Source organism: Panthera tigris, chromosome D4 (assembly GCF_018350195.1).
Source record: "Panthera tigris isolate Pti1 chromosome D4, P.tigris_Pti1_mat1.1, whole genome shotgun sequence".
In the NCBI taxonomy this organism is placed as follows: Eukaryota; Metazoa; Chordata; class Mammalia; order Carnivora; family Felidae; genus Panthera; species Panthera tigris.
The window spans coordinates 43,060,664-43,086,436 of NC_056672.1; the positions used below are offsets into that span (position 1 = coordinate 43,060,664).

The 25,773-nt window shown below is 39.0% G+C and overlaps 1 protein-coding gene and 1 pseudogene across 1 annotated transcript in view; one reads left to right on the plus strand and one right to left on the minus strand.

Moving 5' to 3' along the window:
- The window catches only part of ADAMTSL1 (ADAMTS like 1), a 376,924-nt gene that overhangs the window by 107,736 nt on the left and 243,415 nt on the right, over window positions 1–25,773 (plus strand). Inside the window, exon 5 of the mRNA XM_007098528.3 lies at window positions 19,438–19,564. Within this exon, the coding sequence (XP_007098590.2) occupies window positions 19,438–19,564 (127 nt within the window). The remainder of the gene's footprint in view (window positions 1–19,437; window positions 19,565–25,773) is intronic.
- On the minus strand, window positions 12,112–12,383 carry LOC102953579 (annotated as a pseudogene).

Below are 25,773 nucleotides of genomic sequence, written 5' to 3' on the forward strand. Positions count from 1 at the left end.
TATACAGTATTTGTAATCTTGGTCTCTTATTGAACTTAGCTTAAAGTCTTCAAGGTTCATTACTCTTGTATCATGTGTAAGGTTTTCCTTCCTTTTTATAGCTTGAATAATATTCCAGTGTGTGAAATGTTAAAATGATAAGCTGAGGCATATTAAAAAGTGAGTTTATTTGGGTGTTTTCCTATTAGAATCAGGCAGTATCACACTGGACATGGTTGGGAGCACTTACCAATAGGAGCCGGGGGAGAGACTTATTTAAAGAAAGTGCAGAAGCAAAGAAAGGAAATTATTTGACTGGCTATAACTTAGAGCCTAATTGACTCTTACTGATTGGCTGTCTTTGCAGTTTTGATTTTGTAACCTTGAGGCATTTATAGACTTAGATCTAGGTTTCCTTACGTAGGCTGCCATGGCGTTAGAGCCACATCAGTCTAATGGCCTCCTTGTTTAATTAATTTAACAGTATATACCACATTTTGTTTATCTGTTCATCAGCTAGTAGGCACTTGGGCTGTTTCCATCTTTTGCCTGTTGTGAAGGATGCTGTTATGAACATGGGCCTACAAATTATCTGGTTAAGTCCTCGCTTTCAGTTCTTCTAGGTATATATCCAGAGCTGGAATTGCTGGATCATATGGTAATTCTATGTTTCATTTATTGAGGAATCTCCATACTGCTTTCCACAGCAGCTGTACCATTTTTCATTCTCACCAGCTCACCACCTACTCCTCTTGTACCCATACTTCTAGCTTACAAAGCTCTCTAAAGCATGGGCTGTGACTTCTCAGCTGTTTACCCTCCAACAGCCAGGACAATACATTCCCATAAAGGGTGTTGAGTAAAGGTCTTGCTCATTGTGATGGAGATCATGGCCCTGAAACTTCTTCAGCTTCTCTAGGCAATTTACAAAAGTTTGGGCTTGGGATTCCTGGAGCCTGTATTCTTCCCTACCTTTTCTCCCTCTGCTGCTCACAAGCTCAGAGAATAACCATGAAAATGGTGAGATGCTGTCTGCTGGAAAGAAAGAAAAGTATAGCTGTGCCTCTTTGCATACCAATGAGGTGTTTCAGAGCGCTGCGGCCTGCTATGTATGCGGGTGTTGATTTATGATAGCATGTACAAGTTTGGCAGGCTGAATCCACGTCTGCAATTTAAATGACCACTTACAAAATGGAGCCTTTTCTTCAGATCTAATTGGACCCAATGCCAGCATTGTAGTTGAGAAAGCAGTTATGTCTGAAAGAAAGTTCGAATCCCATTGCAAAAGAAGTGGGTCTTGTGGAACTACCAGATAAGCACTTAGTCCAGAAACGTAACCTTGACAATGTACACATTTTAAAGCAATGCATGATTATATTCGGCCGGGGATTCTGCCCTCTCTTTAGGAAATCTTTATGGAAATGGGGTGGACAGCTTTGGGTTCAGGCGCAGAGACAGAATTGCTCTTTCAGGAGCATAAGTGGGCTGCCAGCTTCCCACCTAACTAACGCTTCCCATGGTCCTCACTTTTTACTTGTAGTTGTCCTGTGACAGGAATCTTGAACATTTCTGGAGCTGAAGTTGCCAATGTTCCTGTTTTTTGGAATTATGTGAGGTTCTCAAATAAAAACTAATATGAGAATACTCTGTTCACATGCTTTCCAAATGTTTTTATTTTGCCTTTGACAGAGGAGGTCAGGACTGTGTGTAATGGTGCTTTGGTATCAGGATGCATCCTTCTTGCCTCACGAATTGGCCTCTGACCCAAGCTGGGTGGAGGGAGCAGAGGCAGGTACTGTATGTGTGAATCAGGTGTTCAAGTCAGGATGCTAGAGAATTGGCCATGTGTCATCCTGGGCTTTCTTCTTCCTGACACTGCGTGGTACAAATCAAAAGTTCGCCTGGAGGTCGTACTCAATGGCTACTGGCAGGGCTTTTGAGGTCTTTGCTGGGTCAGGCCGCCCATATGTGAGCTGTGTTTGGGCTGAGTTCAGCTCCTTTCCGTCTTCTCCCTCCTCACTGCCCCCCTCCTTCCCCTTAGTCTTTCCAACTGCAACTGAAGATGTTTTCCCCTCTGCTTAAGGTAATAGCTGACTTAATGCCAAAGCCAAGCTACCAGCAAGCATTGAAAATAAATTTGCGGAGGTGGGGGGGAGGGGCTTCATACTATTGGAAAAAGCCTTGGAATCTTTTTTGGGAAGTTTTTGTGTCCCAAGAGACTGTCCTGCAGAACCATCTTCCCCTTTTGAATGTCCTTAGTTGGGTCTAAGAAACAAACGTAGTGAACATTATTGATACATGATAGGCTAGGTTTTAAAGCAGAGGTACAAACATTCCCTGAAAAACTATGTCTTAAAACAGTGTGCTGTCATATAAGAAGCTGCTACATCCCAGTGGTGCTTCCCTACTCCTCTGAGTATACAGACAGCTGACTTAAAAGTCCTCTGGTAACCCTTTTGCACTGCTGACAGGGATACAAATTGGTGCCGCCACTCTGGAAAACAGTATGGAGGTTCCTCAAAAATTTGAAAATAGACCTACCCTATGACCCAGCAATTGTACAACTAGGTATTTATCCAAAGGATACAGGAATGCTGTTTCAAAGGGGCACGTGCTCCCCTATGTTTAGCACCCCTATGTCGATAGCAGTGCTATCGACAATAGCCAAAGTATGAAAAGAGCCCAAATGTCCATTGATGGATGAATGGATAAAGAAGATGTGGTATATATGTATATGTATATACACACACATACATACATATGTACACACAGTGGAATATTCCTCGATGATCAAAAAGAATGAAATCCTGCCATTTGCAACAACATAGATGGAACCAGAGTGCATTATGCTAAGCGAAATAAGTCAGAAAGACAAATATATGATTTCACTCGCATGTGGAATTTAAGATACAAAACAGATGAACATAAGGGAAGGGAGGCAAAAATAGTATAAAAACAGAGAGGACGACAAACCATAAGAGACTTAAATACAGGGAACAAACTGAGGTTTGCTTGAGGGGTGTTGGGTGGGGGGATGGGCCAAATAGTCAAGGGGCATTAAGAAGGACACTTGTTGGGATGAGCACTGGGTGCTATATGTAGGTGATGAATTACTAAATTCTATTCCTGAAATCATCATTACACTGTATGTTAACTAACTTGGATTTAAATGAAAAAAAAAAAAAGTCCTCTGGTGTATTAGACCACCCAGTGTAATAGGAATGAAGTATTACAAAGAGGTTGGAACCCCAAGTCTGCCATTTTCTAGACAGGTGACAAAAAAATCACCTAGGTTTGTCATCTATGCAGTTTGTGTAAGGCTTCGTGAACTCAGCAAAACATCAGTCAGTACCTGGGGGACATAGTCGTGGCTTCCTGATAATCATGATACTTTCCCCTTCACTAGTTATTTATTGTTGTCTCTTCTTGACATCACATTTGACAAGTGAGAAACATCCTTTGCCACAGTCTACAATTTCTTAGTATAATCTCCCACTCTTAAGAATAATTGTGGCTGACACTATTCATTTTCTACCTTCCTTTTGACTCTGATGCAACACTAACCACAAAACAGGAGGCTTCATGGACTTCAGCTGGGAAGACCACACCTTGCTAAGGCAAGTGACAAGGGAAATCCATGTGTCCTTAGTCTTAACACTTTCATTGGAAAGAGTTTAGAAATAGAGGTTAGAAATCATCTGAGAACTCAATGCCCGCATGTTCTGGGCAGCACCATATTCATAAAAGCTATAATGCTGATACTAACAAATATTTTCATCTGTTCTTCTAAATTTTTTTTACTGTTTATTTATTTTTTGAGAGAGACAGACTGAAAGCTGGGGAGGGGCAGAGGAAGAGGGAGAAACAGAATCGGAAGCAGGCCCCAGGCTCTGAGCTGTCAGCACAGAGCCCATTGTGGGGCTCAAACCCACGGACTGTGAGATTATGACCTGAGCCGAAGTCTGACACTTAACCGACTGAGCTACCCAGGTGCCCCTATTTTCATCTATTCTTTGGTAAATATCCCAGTAAGTGATTCCTTCTAACATGCCTGCATCTACAGGAAATAGTTTAATACAAGTGGAATTTTAATATAGAAAATGGCAAGAAGACTAGGTCAAAACCATGCAAAGAATCCATTTGACATGACAGCACTTGAAAACCTTAAAATCAGTGGTTAAAGCATGTTTTTCTAGCAAATGTGGTATTTAGTAGGCCCAGTCTTGCAGAATTGGGGGACATTTCTATTTTAGATTCACATAGTTGTATTGATAAGGACACATTGCGTATTATTTTAATATAAACCAATTATCCAAAATTTATATAACTTATACATAATACATACAGAAGATATGTTAGTTGGTTTAGTATTTGTCAAATTATGACTGTTGCGTGAGCCATGAAAATCTCCCCTCTTCTTTACCCTTGGTCCAACCAGGAAGCAATAATGTGAGGGCATTGAAACAGGTAATTGGGTATCTTCATAGAAGTTAGAAGATAGCACATAGATAAGCTTTCTGTGCTCGTTTTTAAGGTAGTTTTAGAAAACTGACTAAAAACCAATTATACCTATTACAAAAACTTGAATCTTAAAATATGTCGAGATTTAAATGTAAATTTTTAGACATATGCTAAGTATCAAATTCCGTCGGATTTGAAATTTATAGTTTCAGCTGATTTTAAACTAGGACTATTATAGGAAAGAATAATAGTTCAATTTTATGAATGTGAGTGGGTGACTAGTGGAATTTTCTTGATCTTTCTCAATGGGAAAAATGTATGCAGTCATTTCTTTTTATCTCAGGGCCTTTGAGTGAATTTGGTTTTGTCTAAAATGAAAGAAAGGGCAGTTTATTTTTGCCACAGTCAGTATTGTAGTGATTCAGCAAAATACAACAGATTATCATAAACTCAGAAGCCTAGATAGAGTTTGAAAGGGTGACCAAGTGGATAACCGTCAGTCTTCTTCCCACTCAATCCAGTCACCACATCCAGAGGCTGACCTAACATCAGATTTAGGAAATATAGAGCCCATTAACAATCAGTAAGTCCATGTTTCGCTTACAACTTTGTGACTGCTATTTGATTGGTTTATTGCTAATTCTGATTGAGAAACAATTCTAATTCCCAGTTTTGAGCAGGCTACTTTTCCTTAAAAAAATAAATAAATAAAAATTTTAACTGATTTGTTTTGGTTTGCACATTCATATTCAAGGTTTGTTCCCCATTAACACAAATAGATTTTTTAATATTTCTTTGACCAACTGGATTTGCTGACTACTCACTTTCTTTCATTAAACTCAGCTGTCATATATTAACACATATATTAACATGTTCCTATGGGTGCAGACTCCCATGGAGAAAACAGGACCCCAAACTCTTGCTCCCAGCTCTGAAAATATATTTTGCCCCAGACTTCAGGTTTTAGAAGACTGAATTTGAGAAATCTCTTTTATGTTGACAAATAACGCTTAGTAATTGTTCTTCTCTTAAACATATTTGAAAGTGGTCTCGAATTAACTAGGTTAGTAGTCTAGAAGTAGAGCTAAGGAAGGATATTTTAAGAATCCTAAGCATTCTTCTATCATTTGAGTGGACTGCAGAGGACATTATTTGCTACTCCAACAGCAATCCCAGAGAGGCTTTTTACATTTCTAACAGAGTCCTTAAAAAGTCCCAATTATCATTTCCTGAAGAGTCAATCAAGCTTGCTGCTATTTCACTGGCCACTTTTGCAAGGTAGAGGGAAATTTAAAAAAAAAAAATTTTTTTCAATGAAGCTCTCTTGCTCTGCCCTCTAAAACAGAGTCTGTTTCTTCCACAGGATCAGGGTTATGATCTTACTTTATATTTGCTGTTGTCAGATCCAGAGGAACTCAAATGGATCTGAGCTCTTACAAACTTGACCCTGTACCTAGAACTGTGAGACAAGCAGTCTACAGGTGCTCAAGTCACCATGCCACCCTTTACAACCTCAGACACATTTTCACATATAGGAGCAGAATACCTCCCCTTTGCACAATGGCCACATATCCCCCCAAGGTAATCAGCACATATGGCCCAATAACTATGGGGACTATAAAACAGAAGTTTGAGAGTAGAATTATCCCAGAAATTCCAGGACATATATCAGAGTTGTTAAGTGGTAGGCCCTGTAGTAGATCTTCTTCTGTAAGCTATCACATGAAATCTTTACAAGTATATAAAGTAGATTGATCATCCTCTTATAAGTCATGAGAGAACTGAATCTCATAGTGAACGTGTGTGATATATTCAAGCAAATGTACTAATTATCACATCCAGGTTGAGTTGTTTGTTCCCCCCACCATGATGTCATGCTGCCTCTCTCATGAGTTAGGGCTATACAACACATAGATTCTTTATATAAGTAATGATATTCCAGGAGTGAATGTATGGATAAAAGACTGGGATGGGCACTATGGTCCTATTGGTCTTAAGTATAAAATTTCTAGATGGGGAGCAAATACTTTTAACAATTGTAAGACTCATGGTAGAACTGAGGATTATGTCATGGCTCTATTTGTTCCCTGAAAGAGTAAAACAATCAGAACAATTAATTTTTTTTTCATTAAAAGAAGTTTACTATCCCATCCAAATATTTTGTGATATGACTTGTTCCTCAGGGAATGATCTGAGATTAACAACCTTTAGTTTTTCAAACTGATCTGAAACTTTTCTGCCTTGTGCAAGTATGATAGCCATATGGGACAGAAGTTTGGAGGCATTTTACAGATGATATTTTTATATAAACTCTTAGATAAACTCTGTTTTGATCCATTTTATCGGCTTACCCTAGGACAGAAAAGTTAATGGAGAACCCAAGAAAGGAAAAAGGAAATGTCAGTTGAGGACATTTATGACTGACTTTGAATCAGAATACTAATAGCCCCACCCAGAAGCTTCACATTAGAATAAGGTCATAGGTTTTGGGAAGTAACTAGGAATTGACTTGAGAGCCAAGGAATGGTGGAAGCCGTCCTGGCTAGGGATCCCAGATGCTTGGATGGCTGTGGGACCAGAAGTATTTTGGGAGACAGATATGTCCTTCTTTACCTTTCCTTTTTTTTTTCCCCTCTATCCTTGCCACACTCGTACAGGCAGCATACTACTGCTTTTTGGATATTGACTTCAGATAACATACCTAAACATGTGAGTGAGAGCATTGTTATTATATGCAGAATTTTGCTGACTTGTGGCCACATCTGGAATTTTGACCTCTTTAGATGTAAATTTTCACAGAATTTTCCAGAGCGATGTGTACGAGTGAGTTCTAACCATCATAGCAGAATGGCTACTTTGTGGTGACTTACTGAACAGACACATTCCAGTAGGATCCACATTTGTACCAGAGCAGAAGACCAGCTGCTATCTTTTCTTCTCAACAAAGGACTCTTGTGTTTGAACAAAAACTATGCATTATATGCCCAGCAGCAGAAGGGAGTCTGAGCAGTGATGTCAAAGTATACCATGATGTCACCACAATTCACAAAGAATTACAGTTAATGCCATGTGAAGTGAGGCCAAATTCAACACTTTCCCTCTTGGGCACTTCACAGTCTAAGAGACAGAAGCAAGGCCGGAGGTCACGCCTTTGTATAATTTTGTTTCGCATTCTCCAGACACCCTAATTTTGGAAGCAGGGGAGAGAAGAAGACAGCCTGTTAAAGAAAAGTCCACTGACCATGTGCCGAGAATGAATTCTAGTCTATGTCTATACTAGGATAATTCTTAGAATTTCTACTGAAGACTACTAGACAAACAAATTTAACCAAAAGCAATACGCGAAAAAGTCCATATGTTTTTAGCAATAAATTTACACCACAATTTGGCCAGACCCTGAAATAAATAAGAAAGGAGAAAAATAAATTAGATCAGGAGCACCTAAGAAACATAATAAATGTTGGAAATAAGACTTAGTCATTCTCTTTTTCCATTTCAGGGTATGTTTACCCAGCCATTAAGTAGATTAAATTCTTGATCTCAAGAAAGGCAGTGCTGGAAAAACACTTAAAAATATTTGCAATCTAATAAATTCACTGCTCCTTCTATCAGCTGTCTCATACCCCTAACATTGACATCATTTTCTTCCATTTGCTTAATAATATAAAGAGTTAAACATCAGAGAACCAGTGGCAATCCCCCAGCATCTCTAGAACTGCAAGCATAAGCAAGCTAATAAGGAGCACAGGACAATATCTCTAGCTCAAATGGTAGAGAAGATAGAAATAAGACGCTTAAAAAACAGCACCTGGCCACATCTTATTGCAAGGAGTCCTCCGTTAGCCTTTAACCACAGAAGTGGTTAAAGTTCCTACCCTTTGATGAGAGTGTGGATGGGTAGGTTGGAGGTAGAGAAGGACTATGGTTCTGATCCAGCCAGATGACCAGCCAAAGGGCTAGAGCCCACACAGAGTAATGGGAGGAGTCAGGCCTAGCACTGTCCAAGCTAAAGTCCCTTTGGAAAAGACAAAAATCAGGTGCTCAGGAGATCAAGTACAAAGTAAGCTTCCAGGTCCAGAGTTGATGTCAAAGCTAGGACGTGAAGCCTAGAGCACTGTGCCTAGTGGATAAAGAGGGAGACTCACTTGAAAATAATAAGCATTTATACCTTAAGGCAATTTTGGAGCAGTGCATGAAGGACTTGAAACACAGTAGGCAAAGTGACAAGTGGAAATCAAAGTAGAAGTTGTAGTACTATAAAATGATGCATCCATGGAGATATTTTTCTTTTTTGACCGAGAGCTCTTTTTTGATCTTTGGAACTAGTGGCAGAGAGTTTAAGTAGTATAAACTGTTATTATGTTCTAGGGTGGGATAAGGAGGAAAATTCTTTGAAACATAATCTATCTCTCTCCCCACTAGCCTTGCCTATATACAGAATTCATTCATTCATTCATTCAACAAATTTTTATTCATTGTTTGTTATATTATTAGACACTGGAAACTTGTGGTATTATATTCTAGGAGGAGACAGAAAATAAACAATAAACCTAATAAGCAAATTATATTATAAAAGAAGTGCCATAGAATGAAAAAAAAAAAAAAAAGAACAGTGTGGAACATGGGTCTGGGATGCAGCTTTAAATAGTCTGATCAAAGTAGAGCTTATTGAGAAGATGAAAGTTAACAGCAAAGCTTAAAGGAGGCTTTAGTGGTGTCTATGAGAGAATATTCCAGGGGCGCTTGTGTGGTTCAGTTGGTTGAGCGCCCAGCTCTTGATTTCAGTTCAGGTCATGATCCCAGGGTCATGGGATCAAGTCTTTCATGAGGCTCTGCCCTGAGTATGGAGCCTGCTTAAGATTCTCTCTCTCTTCCCCTTTTCCTGTCTCCCCTGCTTATACTCTCTCTGATTAAAAAAAAAAGAAAGAAAAAGAATGTTCCATCCAGAGGTGCTATCCTAAGACAAGAAAGTGCTATTTTTGAAGAACAACAAGAAGAGTGAGCCAGAGGGAGATAAGGTCACAGAGGTAACTCAGATGATAAAGGATCTTGTGGGCCATTGGAAGGACTGGTGAATCCAAGAGGAAATTGGGTAGGCCTACCTACCAGTGATTGGTAAACTCAGAGGAGAGACTGTTATGTATTGGGAAGCTCCCTTTGGAAAATCTTCTTGAGCAAATGGAATTAATGCCTTCACATAAATTTTTTGCCCACATTGTGGTGTATTAGAGCATAGGACAGCTACACCTCATACATTTGGCCTGATAACCTGTAGGTATTTACCAGTGTTTCTCTGTGACATGTGTGCGTCACTGTTGAAAAAAAACCCAACAAATTTCTTTTTAAATCAATTCAATTGCTGCCTCAAAAAAGGAATCCTTCCCATTGAAAATATATTTTCAAAGCTACTGAAGGCAAAGATCCCACTTTTTCTTGATGCTCAATCTCAGTACTTAGAGCTGTAGGCTGATGTTGCTCTTGGCAACAAGTTGTGGCCGACAGACATGTTCATCCTCATTCTTCCTGTCTCCTCACTGCCCTTCTAACCCCAAGAGGAACACAACACATCATGGAATAGAGGAATCACTCACCGATGACATAATGCTACTCAGCTTGGATTTCAACTCTGGCAACATCAATTCACAGTAATGTGACCTTGGACAAGTTGTCAAATCTTCTTGAGTCTAAGTTTTATTTTTGTAAAATAGACATAATTTTAAGTAATTTTCAGGGATATTACAAGAATTAAATAATGTTAACTAGATTTATGGTGGTGATAATTTTGGAATATATATAAATATTAAGTCATTATGTTTTATACCTGAAACTAATGTTACATACCAATTATATCTCAATTTTTAGAAAAGAATTAAGTGAGAAGATATGTATGGCAAATGTTTGGCAAACACTAGCTTACTCTCTCTTGTGTAGGTGGGTTTCCCTTCTTTCTCTACCTCCATACCCCTATGACCTTTAGTCTTAGAGATCTTACTCCTTTTCTGTTCTCAACTATTTTGAGGAAATTATCTGATTAAACCCATTCACCCTAGATTGGACTATGCGTACTACTTCTGTGTATTCCCCACAGCACCTTAACAGCCAGCATAATGCCTTATGCTCAGTTGGTTTGGTTTAATTTAAGTATAATCAACAACTTCATGTGTTAGTCCTCCCAAGGGTATTTGAACAACAAACAAAGGACTCAACCAGTGGTTCCCAACTTTGTAACACAAAGGTGTTCTTTATTATTTTTTTCCTATGGGCCTTGTGTTTTGGAAGTTTCCATCTACTCAAAACACTGCGTGTATTAACTAATAATTTGTTTTCCCATTTTATGACTTAAATACCTGAGTATAAGTAAAAAAAAAAAAATGCAGTAAAGATCTGGATTCAGCTTATTTGTGTAATGAGATGGTTGGGGGCTTGGGGGGCCTTATATGCTTTTATTGCAGTAAATATATTTCCATTAGGCCTTGAAAATACTAAACATAGCTCATGGACCACTATTAGCACCTTTGTGAATGGTCAGGGATTTTGTTTTCTCATATTAGGGAGGTGTGAAGCACAAGTGTAGATGGAGAGCGTACCTTCCCATTTATTTCCTATATGTGTTTCCAAGTCACATGTACAGATGAAGCCACCTATCCATCCCTGTGCATATGTCCTGCTCTGGTGGCAGTGGTCTTGATAAGAATAGTCAACTTTGTTATCACCATTCACCATTGTCATAATAAATATTATATTGTGTGTGTTTCCATGGTTCATAGAGATCCTACTATAACCTATAGTCAGAAATCCCAAGCTGGAATTGTGGTTTTGTTAGTCACCATCTTTGTTACCTTGGGGAAGTTGTTTAGCTTATATGAACCTCAGTGTTATAATCTGTACTTGAAATCATTCAAATCTTAAGAAAGTGTTAATTTTTTTTCTAAGCCAAACAGTATCCAGCTTTATTAAAGATACTTTCCGTAAACAATCATGGTATTGCAGGCAGGAAATGGGCAGATGGTCATTAACAGTATACAACAACTTTCAAACTCCATTTTTCAATGGACTACCAAAATCAGAATGCCACTGTAAAACCCAATGAAGTCTTCATTTGATGCTCTGAACAGGGAAAGTTTAGAGTGAAGGTTAACATTTCACGCTTAGCATATTGCTTAACAACTTTTCACAAGCTGACCCTGACTTTCGGGAAATGAAAATGGCAGAATTATCAATCTGAAGATCCACAAGCTAAAAAAAGAACTCTTTTAAGGGACTGGGAACCATTTCTTAGGCTCAGATTTCAGTAGGTCTTTGGGTTTAAGGGAGTCAAGTTGAAGGCAGAGAGGGAGATGAGGACAAAAAAATGAATTTTAGTTTTTCCACACCACAAAATATCTGTGCCAAGATGGCTAATGTGTGTCAACATCAAGGAATCTCTTCTCCTGGGAACCAAGAGGAATTTTCTCAAAACTAGAAGAGACAGTTTTTTTCCCCTCATATCAATCTAGCTTCCAGGATATTCTATTAGTGACGTATGCCCTTCCCCCCAAACAACAATGAGTGTTCTGTGTGCTAATAACATAGCTTTAAAAAAAAATTCTGCATTTTTATAATACTTGATTAAAAATAGTATTTCAAATTGTATGATCACCAAAGTATACATTTATCAAAAATGCACACACTTCACTTGACATCTCTGGCACCTTTAACTTTCTGTGCCTCTTCTGTTTTGGCATCTCCGTTTTCTGCAGGGTTATTCCCATCCTTGCCAACATCAGCTTTCCCCCTTTTCCCTTTTGGGTACCTTCTACCCCTTCTTTGCAAGGACCTTTTTGGTCTTGGGCTCTGGCTTTGGAGGAGTAGGTTTAGTAGATCACCTTAGATTTTCTCTGGGACTCATCCTTTACCTTGGCTTTATCTCCATTAGCATCCCCATCAGCCTATCCCTTGACCATGGTGGCAATGGCAGCAGGGCACAGGCATTGGACACGGGGATGCAGCAGCACACGGACTTTGGTGGGTCCAGGGGTCTCTCCTCTTCTTCACACTGTTCAAGAAGGTTATTTTTAAGAGAAAGATTTGTGTTGAATCATCCAAATGATAGTCAGCTGGTTCATTTTTCTGGCTCTGGAATAGTAAATTGGTGTAGTCTCCTCCAATGATAGCCATAGTCTATTGGATTTGACCTTCTAGAGTACAGTGTCACTGAAGATTTGGGGCCACATAAAATCTCAGTGGCAAAGAGTGCTACAGTTGATTAGCAATGTCTGTCATGGGTCCTGGCAGGAAAAATAGATGCACGTGTGCCATATTTTTGCCAGCCCAGCCCTAAGTGGTATGAAGTCTATTCTTAGATGAAGTCTATCCATTAAAATGCTGTGTACCTAGATGATTTGTTTTGGCTTCTGAAAATTTGTTTTTACCAAATGTTCCCTGACCACTAGAGTTCATCAAAGGTTATTAAAGAGCCAGTTCTTTGAAAGGTCTTATATTTATTTGTTCAGTTGTTATTGGGACATTATTACATGGCACTGTCTTTCAGAAAACTCACAGTAGATGTATATCTAGGATTTCAGTACTTTGAGTAGTTATGGTTCTCCTCAGCCAGTTTGTCATTCATTCATTACGTAAATATTTATTAAGTATTAAGTAAGTATTAAGATCTAGAAGATCCAGTAATGTTGTAACTCTTGCAATTGCTCATGTTTTCCTCTCTTCTAGGAAGCTCATTTTCAGACATGTAACCCACATCTAGCCAATGTGTACAACAGTACACAGTATGCATTCTGTGTAGTTCTCTCATTTCTGGCTTCAATTCATCTTTCTTACTTATTTTTCTGCTTGCCCCATATTCCCATTTGTGCTTGTATTTATTTTATTGTCTTGAATTATATACACATATATATACATATATGTATACATATATGTATATATATGTGTATATATATGTGTGTTTATATATGTATGTATATTTGCTGTAGATATTTTTGTAAAAAGGTAAAGCATAAACAAATCAATCAATATCTAAATTATTTGAAGGTGAAGTTGGAGATTACATCTTTCCTATTAGTGTAAATAGTAAATGAGTTATAAGTATGTAAGAGCTCACTCTTCCCCATAAAGTTCTATCTGAATTAAATAATTATAAATAAGAGCAGCTGTGATCAGATTTGCACAGTTAAGTTTTCCATATTTGTCTTTCCTTGTGCTGAAAATAAAGGGATTTAAAAGTTTCTTACCTCATGGTGTTGGATCAAGAAAAGCTTGACATCACTGGCTCAGTATTTGATGCTAGAAGTTGAGGTCCTTATGGGAAACCATTTGAATTGGGGCCAGCAGTGAACCCATCTAAGCACGTCAGTTTGGGGCATGGTATCGGCTTATGGACTGTGTTCATTTACATTCTCCAAATTATTCAGATGATAATCTTTCTTTTTCCTGTGGCTCCTAGTGAAGACATTTTATTATACATATTTCAGTGTCTAGAGAATTCCAGTCTTGTGGTCTGTCTGTTCACTCACTATTAGCTCTGTAAAATAAAGGGAGAGACCCCTATCAGCACACTCTATAGCCCTGATGCCTAAAATTGGCATGACGTGCTTCAAGTCTGTTAGCCAATTCAGATTGGATAGTATCACCCTAGTTTTTGTTTAAGGAGGGTTTTCTGCCCCCGCCCCCCCCCCCCGAGTAAACCCTGAAGGAGAAGGAAGAAGAATCAGCAGTGGTAAGTGTATATGTTCTACTTAAACGTAGGATGGAGGACTGCACGTCTGTGTTTGTACATACGTACATGAGTGTGAAAAGGGTACAATCAGGACAGAAAAGCAAAAGTTGATGACTGGCTAATGGTGTTTAAACAACAAAAGTATCTTGGAGCTTTTCACTTTTTATGTCACCTGAGATAAAATTTTGTTACCAAAAAGAAAAAAGAGAGAGAGAGAGCGTGCAACATTGTGCAGTCATTTCAGATGCAGAGAATAGACTGCTGTATCAAGTTGACACCTAGTAGCAGAATACGAATAAAATACATTAGGCCAGGGGCGCCTGGGTGGCTCAGTCGGTTGGGTGACCGACTTCGGCACAGGTCATGATCTCACGGTTTGTGAGGTCAAGGCCCACGTCAGGCTCTGTGCTGACAGCTAGGAGCCTGGACCCTACTTCGGATTCTGTGCCTCCCTCTCTCTCTGTTCCTCCCCTGCTTGTACTCTGTCTCTCTCTCAAAAATAAATAAAGTAGGGGCGCCTGGGTGGGTCAGTCGGTTGAGTGTCCAACTTCAGCTCAGGTCACGATCTCACGGTCTGTGAGTTCGAGCCCCGCGTCGGGCTCTGGGCTGATGGCCCAGAGCCTGGAGCCTGCTTCCGATTCTGTGTCTCCCTCTCTCTCTGCTCCTCCCCTGTTCATGCTCTGTCTCTCTCTGTCTCAAAAATAAATAAACGTTAAAAAAAATTTTTTTAAATAAATAAATAAAGTAAAAAAAAAATACATTAGGCCAAAATATTCGGTTAGTGTTCCACCCTTTACAAAAATATTCTGTGTAGTTGCCAAAGTTATGAGTGGTCACTATCTCACTTTAATGTTTTGTCCAGAATGGGGTGGGCCTGGGAACTCAGTGACCTGAACATTGCCTTCTATGACACTTCACTAATAATGAGCATAGGTGCACTTGGGAAATAGTCTCTTAAAAATACTAGCCCTTTACTGTAATTCTTGTGCATGCATCAGGACAGAAGCTTCAGTTTGACCTGTAGTTGTCATTTATGATGTGTCTGTTCTTCTGGGTACACAGATACAAACAAGCACACATACACACATACATGTGCATTTTTGTCTATGTGTGTGCTATCAATGACTGCAGTCTAAAGCTGCCTATCTGTAATCTACAATGCCTTCATTAACAAACCATTATGTTTGCTATGTGTTTCATTGATTCACCAGCATTCACTGTGCATGTCAAATGTCAAACGCTGTGCCATACAGCAGAAGCACAAAGATTAATTAATGAAACACAGCCTCTCAAATAGCCCATGATCTGGTATGGAAACAGACATATTAATAGATTAAGCTCAATATAAGTTATACAACTACTTGAATTGGGTGTATATAAAAGAAACCCCAAAGTAATAATGGCTTAAGCACATAAAGGATTTACTCTCTCACAAAAAAAGAAGTCAACTCGTCATCAGTCCAAGGGGAGTTCAAGAACCAAGCTCTTTCTTTCTGTTCTGCCATCCTTACTGCAAGGCTCCCATTCTTAGGATTGTCTCATTTTTCAAGATAGCAACTGGAGACAACAGGAAGGAAGGAGAGTGTTAGAGGGCAGGAGGGGCTATCTAAGTCAGCTGCTTTTTTTAAATTATTTTAATGTTTATTCATTTTTGAGAGAGAGAGAGCACAAGCTGGAGAGGGGCAGAAAGAGAAAGAGAGGGAGACACAGAATCCGAAGCAGGCTCCAGGTTCTGAGCCGTCAGCACAGAGCCCAATGCGGGGTTTGATCTCACAAATCATGAGATCATGACCTGAGCCTAAGGAGTACACTTAACTGATTGAACCACCCAGGTGCCCTAATCAGCTTCTTTTAAGTAGACTTCCCAGAAGTCCCACACAACACTTTCACTTTTATTTCACTATTTACAAGTTGGTCACAAAGCCAATGAAAAATATATTCTTTTAACTGGATATATTGCTACCCCCAAATAAAATTGAAGTTCTGTTACTGAGAAAAATAGGGAAGATGGATGTTGGGTGGCAACCAATAATCTCTGCCACATGGAGGTATGAACAAATGGCCGCATAGAGGATGCATAGAGGAATAAAGCCATTAGCTCTGGAACCTAAAAAAGGCTTTTTTGAGGAGGAGACACTTAATATGAGATTTGAAGAATGAATAGGATTCTTCTAAATTAAGAATTTAAGAAGAGCACTCTAGGCAGAAATAATAGTATGTGCAAAGGCACAGAGAGATCTGTCATTATAACTGCCAAATAAGCTCATTTCTGTATATTTCTTTTTTCTCTGTTATTAATGATATCCCTCAGGGTAATAGTTTAACTAATTTTTAATTAATCTAACAGTTATTCCAGATCAATAGATTGAGGCAGACTGAGATATGTCAATAATGATTTTTTTTTTTTATATAACTGCAAACAGTTTTCCACTTGGACCAAAATAAGAACATCTTATCTGATGCTAAAATATTCCATGTTTTAAAAATAATTGAGTTAGAATATTTGAGCACCTTAAACAGGAATTGATACAAAGTAGGGAAAAGTGTGTCAGGGAGATGTTTGTCTTTTCAATTCTGAAGTTAAACAAAGCCCAGTTCGAACTCACTTTGTTCATATTCTGATGCCCATAAATCCACTTAACATCTGGTTAAGTTAGCCTTAACGTATGTCACCTTCTATTTAGATGCTCCTATTAGACTGTTACTTTGGACCTGTGAAGCTGGATTGTTCCTTTCTTAAAATGGCTTTGGAGCCATAAGAAATCTTTAGGATTAGAGAGAGATTTTCATGGTAATCTCCTATTTGGCTCTTTAGGTACATGAGAGACTGCTAAAATTTTTCCAGAGAAAGTTAAATATGTTGAGGAACCTGAAATTTATTTAGTTTAAAGAGTAAACCCAGTTATTTTTGAGACCCCTGAGAGTGTAAATTCCCACTCCCACTGCCTATCACCCTTCCATAGTGCTGAGTATCTTGTAAGATTAGGGTCATCTCTTTCCAACCCTAAGGAACAGATGAATCAATGGTTCTTTGAATACTGCCTAAATTAAGACTGCCATCCATGTTTTTCCAAAGGATTCAGCCCTATTAAGGCAATCAGATGGTTTAGTCTTCTGACATTTTTGCTTTTGTTTTTGTTTTTTGCCAACTTTGGTTTTGAATTACTTTCTAACTAGCTAGTTACTGCACATGACTGACGTGCAGTAAATCTCACAGCAGCACTCCCCTTTCGTCTAGTTAACTCTGGCATCTCATTCATATCCCAGCTCAGAAGACTCTTCTTCAGGAAGATCTCTGACCTCCCTAACCAGATCAAACTCTCCATATCTTATGTTCTCAGGGTATCACGTATCTGCGTTTTATAGTTTGAATCACGATTATCATTTTACATTTTTTGTGTGTGATGCTTTGAATAATATGTTCCTCCACTACTAGACTCTAAGTCCCATGGGGGTAGGCCCTTTGTGCTTAAATCACCATTGGATTTTGCTCCTATCACAGTGTCTGGCCCATTGCAGGTCTTGGTCATTGTTGGCTAAATGATTAAATGATTTTTTTTTTGTTTTTTGTAAATAAGTTACTTCTGGACTCCCATTTCACACTGCGCTCAGAATACAACTCAGCTCCTATGTGGATTCGTCTACAGAAAGTTTTTGAAAATAATTTTACTGCAGCTCCATAGAAACATACCAAGGAAGTCGTAGGCCAACATGTGCTGGCTCTGCAGGGATGAAGCTTGGGTGAATTCTGACGTGGCCTCACTGCAACCTGTGAACATACTGAGGTGAATTGCAGCCTGACCACAGTGAACCCCTAGCACAGAGCCAAACCACCTTTGCTCCCCACATAAGGCTGGGCAGTGTGTTTTCCTGACAACTTTGTATTTCAAACAATGTACAATTGTTGAAGGAGTTACTGCCTTGTCATCTATTTTAAAAGTTTCCTGTATATGTATGATGTGTATAAAAATACACATTACGGCATTTTAAAATGCAGCACATGTATAATGCATTGCTAAATAATTGTATTTCTCAAACCTTTGCCTAAACGTGTGTTTGCAATTATTAATTAAAGGCACAAAAGGAAAATCAAGCCTCAAAGAAAGGTCATATTAACAATCAGATTTTTGAAGGACGAAATGGATTGTGGAGACTTTCTGGAGAGAAGCCCCTTCCAATGCCCTACAGTTTTCATTTGACTTTTGTCAAAGACAATAGTTGAAATCATTTGGAAGTGAAATAAGTCTTTTGATATTAGCTCTAACTAGAACTATAGAGATACAACCTGATACAGTTTGGATTTGAATTTTTTAACTTCAACACTGGAGAGGAAAGAAAGAATAAAAGTACAAATGAGTTTGTCCATATACTTGATTAAGTGCTTGTGATTTTGTTAAGCCTGATTTGGACCAAGCATAAATGTTTTGTTAGATGTGTTTAGAACTCAGCTACTTATTAGCAAAGTAACCTTTGCAAGATTCATGGCTTCAGCTATAAAATGGAGAGATACCTTGCCTAATTGTTCTCAGAATTAACAAGATACTTGTGCCTGGTACAGGACATGGCCAGGCAAAAAAGGGCCTCAGTATTAGTCCTATCTGCTGCCTTCCACATCAACCCTCCTCTCCTACCACACATACATACAGTGATCTTGCCTCTGTCAGATGATTCTGTGATTGTCTCTTAGTTGTGCTATAGAAAGGGAAGTATTTTCATTATCATTCAGCAAATATCTATTAAGGGCTTATATTTTGCCAGTATTCTTCTAGTTGCTTGGAATACATCAATGTACTCCAATGGACCCCATATATAAAACCCCTTCCCTTACACAGCTTATAGCCTAAGGAACATATGGAACATGAAAATAATTCTTGGAACTTTTCCTGCTACAGTTACTTCATGATTGTATTTTTGTAGTTTTCGTGAATCATAATTATTGACAGTGGCAATGATTTTTTAATGAAGACTCTATAATATCAATAGTTGAAGATTTCCTTTCTCCCTCACCTTCTCCCCTGCCTCTTTTCTATCTCTCTCCCTCTGTCTCTCTGTTTCTCTCTCTCCACCCTTCTTTCTGTTTATATATTTAAACTGTAAAAACATCGTTACCTGTTTTCTTCCCTAGCTTGATTGAAATTCCAGCTGAATTCATTCCCCTTTATGGGAAGCATGTTTTATGCTTCCTCAGAATTGAAGGGAGGGTCATTTAGTGGTTGATGATGGGCCTCACAATGGATCCCTACAGTGAGCACCTGGTTGAATTATACATCTCTCTTTCCTGTTAGATTGTTGGCTGTGATCACCAGCTCGGAAGCACCATGAAGGAAGATAACTGTGGAGTCTGCAACGGGGATGGGTCCACCTGCCGACTGGTCCGAGGGCAGTACAAATCCCAGCTCTCTGCAACCAAATGTAAGACACGACAAACATGGAGCAATCTTTGGGTTTGTTGTCTAATTCATCTCCCCTGATTTCATGCTGGCTCCCCTCAGCATCTAGGGAATAACGCCACCACCAAAATGAATATGAACCTGAAAATGTTGTAGAAAGCTTCATGTTCCTGCTTTGTGTATTAGTGTAGGTAGACCAAGTCAGGTAACCCATTGCAACCCCAAGGAGGAAACTTTTCCTTGGTGGTGCAACAGGAGTGAACTATACATGGATCAGGACACACTCTATTTATAAACGTAGACATGCAATTTGCTGCCCACAATGAGGATGGGCTGCATCCAAACCTCAGCCTGATATGTAGTCTGGTGTGCCTGGTGGAATACAGCAGGAAGAGTGTGCAGACCTAAACAAATTCACTTCTACCACTGCGAAATCATGCTACCTTCCTTTGCAAAATGACCTTTTATTGGTGCTGATCACAGGTTCTTTCAGAATTAATATTGGGCAGCGATTATGTGAAGCCATTTTTTGACTCCTGTGTCTTAGCCTCTCTATACAATCACAGTAAATGTATGGTTATTACAATATGTGCTGAGAGCTTTGCATGATCATCTCATTTTATCCTTATAACAACCATTTAGCAAGGGGTTGCTTATTCTTATATTATGAATAGGATAGCTGAAGCTTAGATAGATTATGTGACTTGCTCAGAGTAACACAACTCTCAAGTAGTAGAGCCAAGATTCGAGCCCAGAGTCCAATTCCAGAACCTAAGCACTTATTCATTCCTCTAAACTGTCCCACAACCCTGCTGACTGCTTCCATGGTGGGACGTTTGAAAGCAATTAGATGGATCAAGACAAGGTACCTCAGATGTCTGCCCAGCTGGGTCTTACTAGGGGAGATGGTATATGTTCTCATGATACCTAAGATAACAACACAGTCACACAGCAGTCCAGATCATTTTACAATACAATGTCCTCTGTGATGGTCACTGCTCTAGGTACTGCATCAGATATAGATAGAAATAAGGCAGCTCTTGGGGTACCTGGGTGGCTCAGTCGGTAAAGCATCCAAGTCTTGATTTTGGCTCAGGTCATGATCTCACAGTTCGTGAGATTAAGCCCTGCATCAGGCTCCATGCTGACAGCATGGAGCCTGATTGGGATTCTCTCTCTCACTCTCACTCTCTCTCTCTCTCTCTCTCTCTCTCTCTCTCTCTTTCTCTCTCTCTCTCTCCCTCCCTCCCTCAAAATAAATAAATAAACATTAAAAAAAAGAAATAAGGCATCTCTTGTACTCTAAGACATATATTTTTAGAATGATCTGACCTTGCTTGGTATACTGTCTCCAGATTTTGCCATTATCCAGAAGCCTTTAATAGATCTTTGAGTATCTTTGCATGTGTCTCCCCTGGCTTGGGAACTGAGAAGGAATATCTTTACTGAATGTGGTTTTTTTCTACTTGTTGACTAGCTGGGAAAAAACAGTTGACATTTGGTGGGGTCTGTGACTTTAATGGACTTGGGTCAAGAAAAAAGGCAGTGTGTGCTAGAGAATTATTCCCAGAAGTCAGAAAAAGGCAGTTTGCTCAAAGGAATAGGCTCTAGGGAAGAAAAGGTAGTAGCCAGAAAGACTAGGGACTTTTAAACACCAGAAACATTGGAGGCACCAGCTCAGGGAACTCTACATTCTAACACCCCTGCAGGCAGTGAAAAATGTGAATCTGTGGGGGAGAGAGACTCTGGCAGAGAAAATGAAGGATGAGGTAAGTTAGACATTGATATAGTGCATTCAGGTGAGATTTTTTTCTTTCGTATGTTGGTAGCTTCTTTCTATAAGATGAAAAATTAAAGAATTTGGAAGATGAAAACCAGAGGATAGAGGCATAATTCTTTTGTAAATCTCTGAAGTCATAGTGGGATATTTGAGGGAGGGGGAAAGCTACATTTTAAAAGTCACTTATATGGAAAACAAACCCTAGAAGAGTTAAAGTCTTTCTAATTATTTATGTCACATAATTGAATCAATGCTTGTTATCTAGAAATCTAGGAATTTCTGCTAGGCACAAAAAAAGGAGATTGCTCTGTCTTGTGCAGTAATTGCTCTGTAGCAGGGGCAGGGGTAAGGGTAGGCAATCTTCCTTGCATTCCCATTCATGTTATCTGCCTAAACACTCTGCCTGGATAGATAGTCCTCTTACCCTCCTGTTAGAGTGTCATCAGGGACCTCTGGGGCCTGAATCACTGGAACAATGTGGAGAAGCTCTGAAAGAACAAATTGAAGCAAACTAAGGGCCATAAGTCATCCCCAGGTCTGCCAACAGGTATTTCAATGAAAAGCACTCAATTCAGGACCAAGAATAGGTAAATTATATAATACACAACCTGATGATTATCCATAATGACAAAACACAATTGATTCATTTACCTTAGCACTGACGATACCTCATGACAAAATGATTTATCTGAATAAAGCCCAACATATGCATGTACCTCGCCACAATGTATAGCAGATGCTGAACAAACTGCCTCATTTACGTTTTCTCCACCCCAGAAGAATCTTCCACCCTATATTTACAGACTGTGAGTGACCCACAGGCAGGGAAGATTAGGCTGCTCTGCGGGGCCCAGTGTGCTGGCCAGGTGAGCAGTTCCCCACCCGTGAAGGCCTGGAGGAGCTGTGCCAGATCTGTCCCCTGCACTCTGCCAAAAGGCACTGTAAGCCAGCCACATGCTCTCTTCGAACTCCTAGCACTCAGATTCCCCACATTGAACTCATTTTCTTCTGAACTTATATCCAAGATTTTTTTAATGTTATCAAGCCTTGGGGGAACAAAGAGAAAACAGAAGAGTGGAGAAAGACCATGGCGGGAAGTGCCAGAAGGAAAAAGAGAAGTAGGAGAAACTTATCCAATGGCTGCCATTTGCTGGCACATAAAAAAGAAACCATCTTTGTATCAAAAGACATTATAATTGCCTAATACAAATACAGACAAGAAAGAGAGATCAAGGCACATTTTCCCCTTTTTTAAAGGCAAAGGCTGTCCACTGATAGCATTCAGTCTTTCCATTTTTCCCGGTCACTTCAACTTCCCAGCCCAACAAAAAAAGAATAAGTTTAGCTAACATTAACTTTTGATTCTTGAAATTAAAGGCTCATTTTCTTGCAAATTGTATTGGCTTGTACCCTATTACATATTTTCCAAGTGTATGCAATATATACTTAGAACTAAAGCCAGCCTATTTGCTATCAATTTAGTATCTCCAGCTTTGCAAACCTCTCATATGAATTGGTGTGTTTTGAAATCACCTGGATAGCCTAAGGCTCCTGAGGGACAGAAAGAAAAACAAAAAACAAAAAAACAGACAAAACAAATAACTAAATAAAATGTGTGTGTGTCATATGGTGGTAGGAGTCTTGGAAAAAAGTAAAGCAGGGAAGGACAGGAGATAGGGATGGGCTACCAGCCAAGTGTGTTACAGGGAGTTGCAATACTCAACAGGTTAGTAAGAAAAGGACTCACTGATAAGGTGGCATCTGAACCAGGATCTGAGGTCACCATGCAAAAGTCAAGGGAAAGAGATTTCCAGTCATAGAGAAAAGCAAGTACTAAGGCCCTGAGGTAGACACATCCTTGGCATATTTCTGGAAGTGCAAAGAAGCTAATTTGACTAAAGTAAAGTAAGTTTAAATTTTTTTTAACATTTTTTCATTTTTGAGAGTGAGAGAGACAGAGCATGAGTGGGGGAGGGGCAGAGAGAGAGGGAGACACAGAGTCAGAAGCAGGCTCCAGGCTCTGAGCTGTCAGCACAGGACCCGACGCAGGGCTCGAACTCACAAACCATGAGATCATGACCTGAGCCAAATTCGGACACTCAACCAAGCCACCCAGGTGCCCCTAAAGTAAAGTAAGTTTAAAGACGACTAGAGGAAATCATGAAAGCAGCAGCGTTGTGAGACAGGCTGAAGAATGGCACAGATATTGCAGGATTTTGTAAGGATTGTGGCTTTTAGTCAGAATGAGATGAGAATTAACAAGAGGATTCTGAGTGGAGGAATGACTTGATTTATTTTTAAAAGCATTATTCTATCTACTGTGTTGGGAATAGACTACAGTTGGTCCAACTATGGAAGTAAGAAAAGTGGTCAGGAGGCTGTCACAGTAAGCCAGTCCTGGAATGATGACAACTTAAACCAAGGTAGGAGTGATAGAGGTGTTAAGTGATTCAATTCTGAATATACTGCATTTCTTTGAATCTAAGACATCACTGATTAGAAGATGTGCCAGTATTTTATGTACCACAAGAAAGAAAATTAAGAGACTGTGACACAATGCCTCCTGACAACTTAGGGTTCTTATTTGATAGCTCTTAAACAATCTACTTGAGATTTAAACATTTTTTAACATTTTTAAAAATTATTTTAGAGAGAAGTGAGAGTGAGGGAAAGAGACAGAAAGAGAGAGGTTCTTAAGCAGGCTCTACACTCAGCACAGAGCCTGACTCGAGGCTCAATCCCACAACCCTGCAATCATGACCCAAGCCAAAATCAAGAGTCAGACGCTCAACTGACTGAGCCACCCAGGTGCCTCTAGATATGGATTTCTTAAAAACTATGTATTACTCATACATACAGAAAACCTGAAATAAATTCATAAGTTGGTAAATAAAGCTAAAATAAAACTTTTTGTCAAATTTCAATTTCTTTTTAATCATTTTGGACTCAATTTCCACATGTCATGGGGGTACTTGTAATACAGCATTTTTAAATGAATCCATGAAAGAAATAAAATCCATTGGTACTGGATTATTTTTTTAACCAGCTGTATTGAGGCATAAATGACATACAATAAACTAGATATTTAAAGTGTTTAACTTTGTGCATATATCTGTGAAGCCATCTCCATGATCAAGCTCATAAACATATCCATCATCCCCCAAACTTTCTTGTGCCCCTTGTAATTCATCCCTTCTGCTCTCCTGCCTCTGTCCCCTGGCAACCACAGATCTTCTTTTTGTCACTATAGATTTAGTTGTCTTTTATATAAATGGAATTATACAATATATGCTATTTTCCAGATGGCTTCTTTCATTCACCATAATTTTTTTGAGATTCATTAATGTTGTAGCATGCGTCACTAGTGTATAGTAATTCCAGTGTATGGACATACCGTAGTTTGTTTATCCATTCACCTGTTGACAGAGAGGTTGGGTTGTTTTCACTTGGGAGGTCTTATAAATAAAGCTGCTGTGAATAGTCATATACACATTTTCATATGGACATATGCTTGCATTTCTCTTGGGTAAATTCCTGGGAGTATAATGGCTAGATCATATGGTAGGTATATATTTACCATTTTAAAAAACCACCAGACAGTTTTCCAGAGTAGCTTACTATCTTGCATTTCTACTAACAATGTGTAGGAGTTTCAGTTGCTTCACATTCTTGCCATCACTTAATATTGCCAGTATTTTTTTATTTCAGCAATTCTAATTGGTGCATAGTAAGTAGTATATCATCATTCTTTTCATTTGCATTTTCCTGGTGACTAATGATGTTGAATATCTTTTCATTTTCTATTAGTTTCCAGTTGCTACTGTATCAAACTACCACAAACTTAGTGTCTTAAAGCAACACACTTGTTATTTTATGGTTCTGGCAGAAGTCTGAAATGGGTCTTGCTAAGCTAAGATCAGGACGTTAAGCAGAGCTCTGTTCCTTCTGGAAACTCTAAGAGTTCATTCATTTTCTTTGATCTTGCCTTTCTAGCTTGTTAGGTTATCTAAGTTGCTTGGCATCGTTAGAGCTTGCAGTGTAAAATCTTCACATCTCCTTCTACCTCCAATGTCTTCTTCCATCTCTCTCGTCCAATTTAAAGAACCCTTGTGATTACATTGGACCCACCCAGATAGTCCAAGATGATCTCTTTCTTTTATAGTCAGCTTATTACCAGTCTTAATTTCATCAGCAATCTTAATTCCCCCTTTCCACTTAACATAACATATTCATAGGTTCTGGGGATTAAAACATGGGCATCTCTGGTAGAGTGAGGGGGCAAAATTATGCTGCTACTACACAGGTGCTTATTTCTTCTTTGATGTGATGTTGGTTAAAGTCCTTTGCCCAGTTTTTAAATGGGTAGCTTGGTTTCCTACTAATGAGTTTTGAGAATTCTTTATGCATTCTGGGTACAAGTCCTTTGTCAGATATGTGATTTGAAAATATTT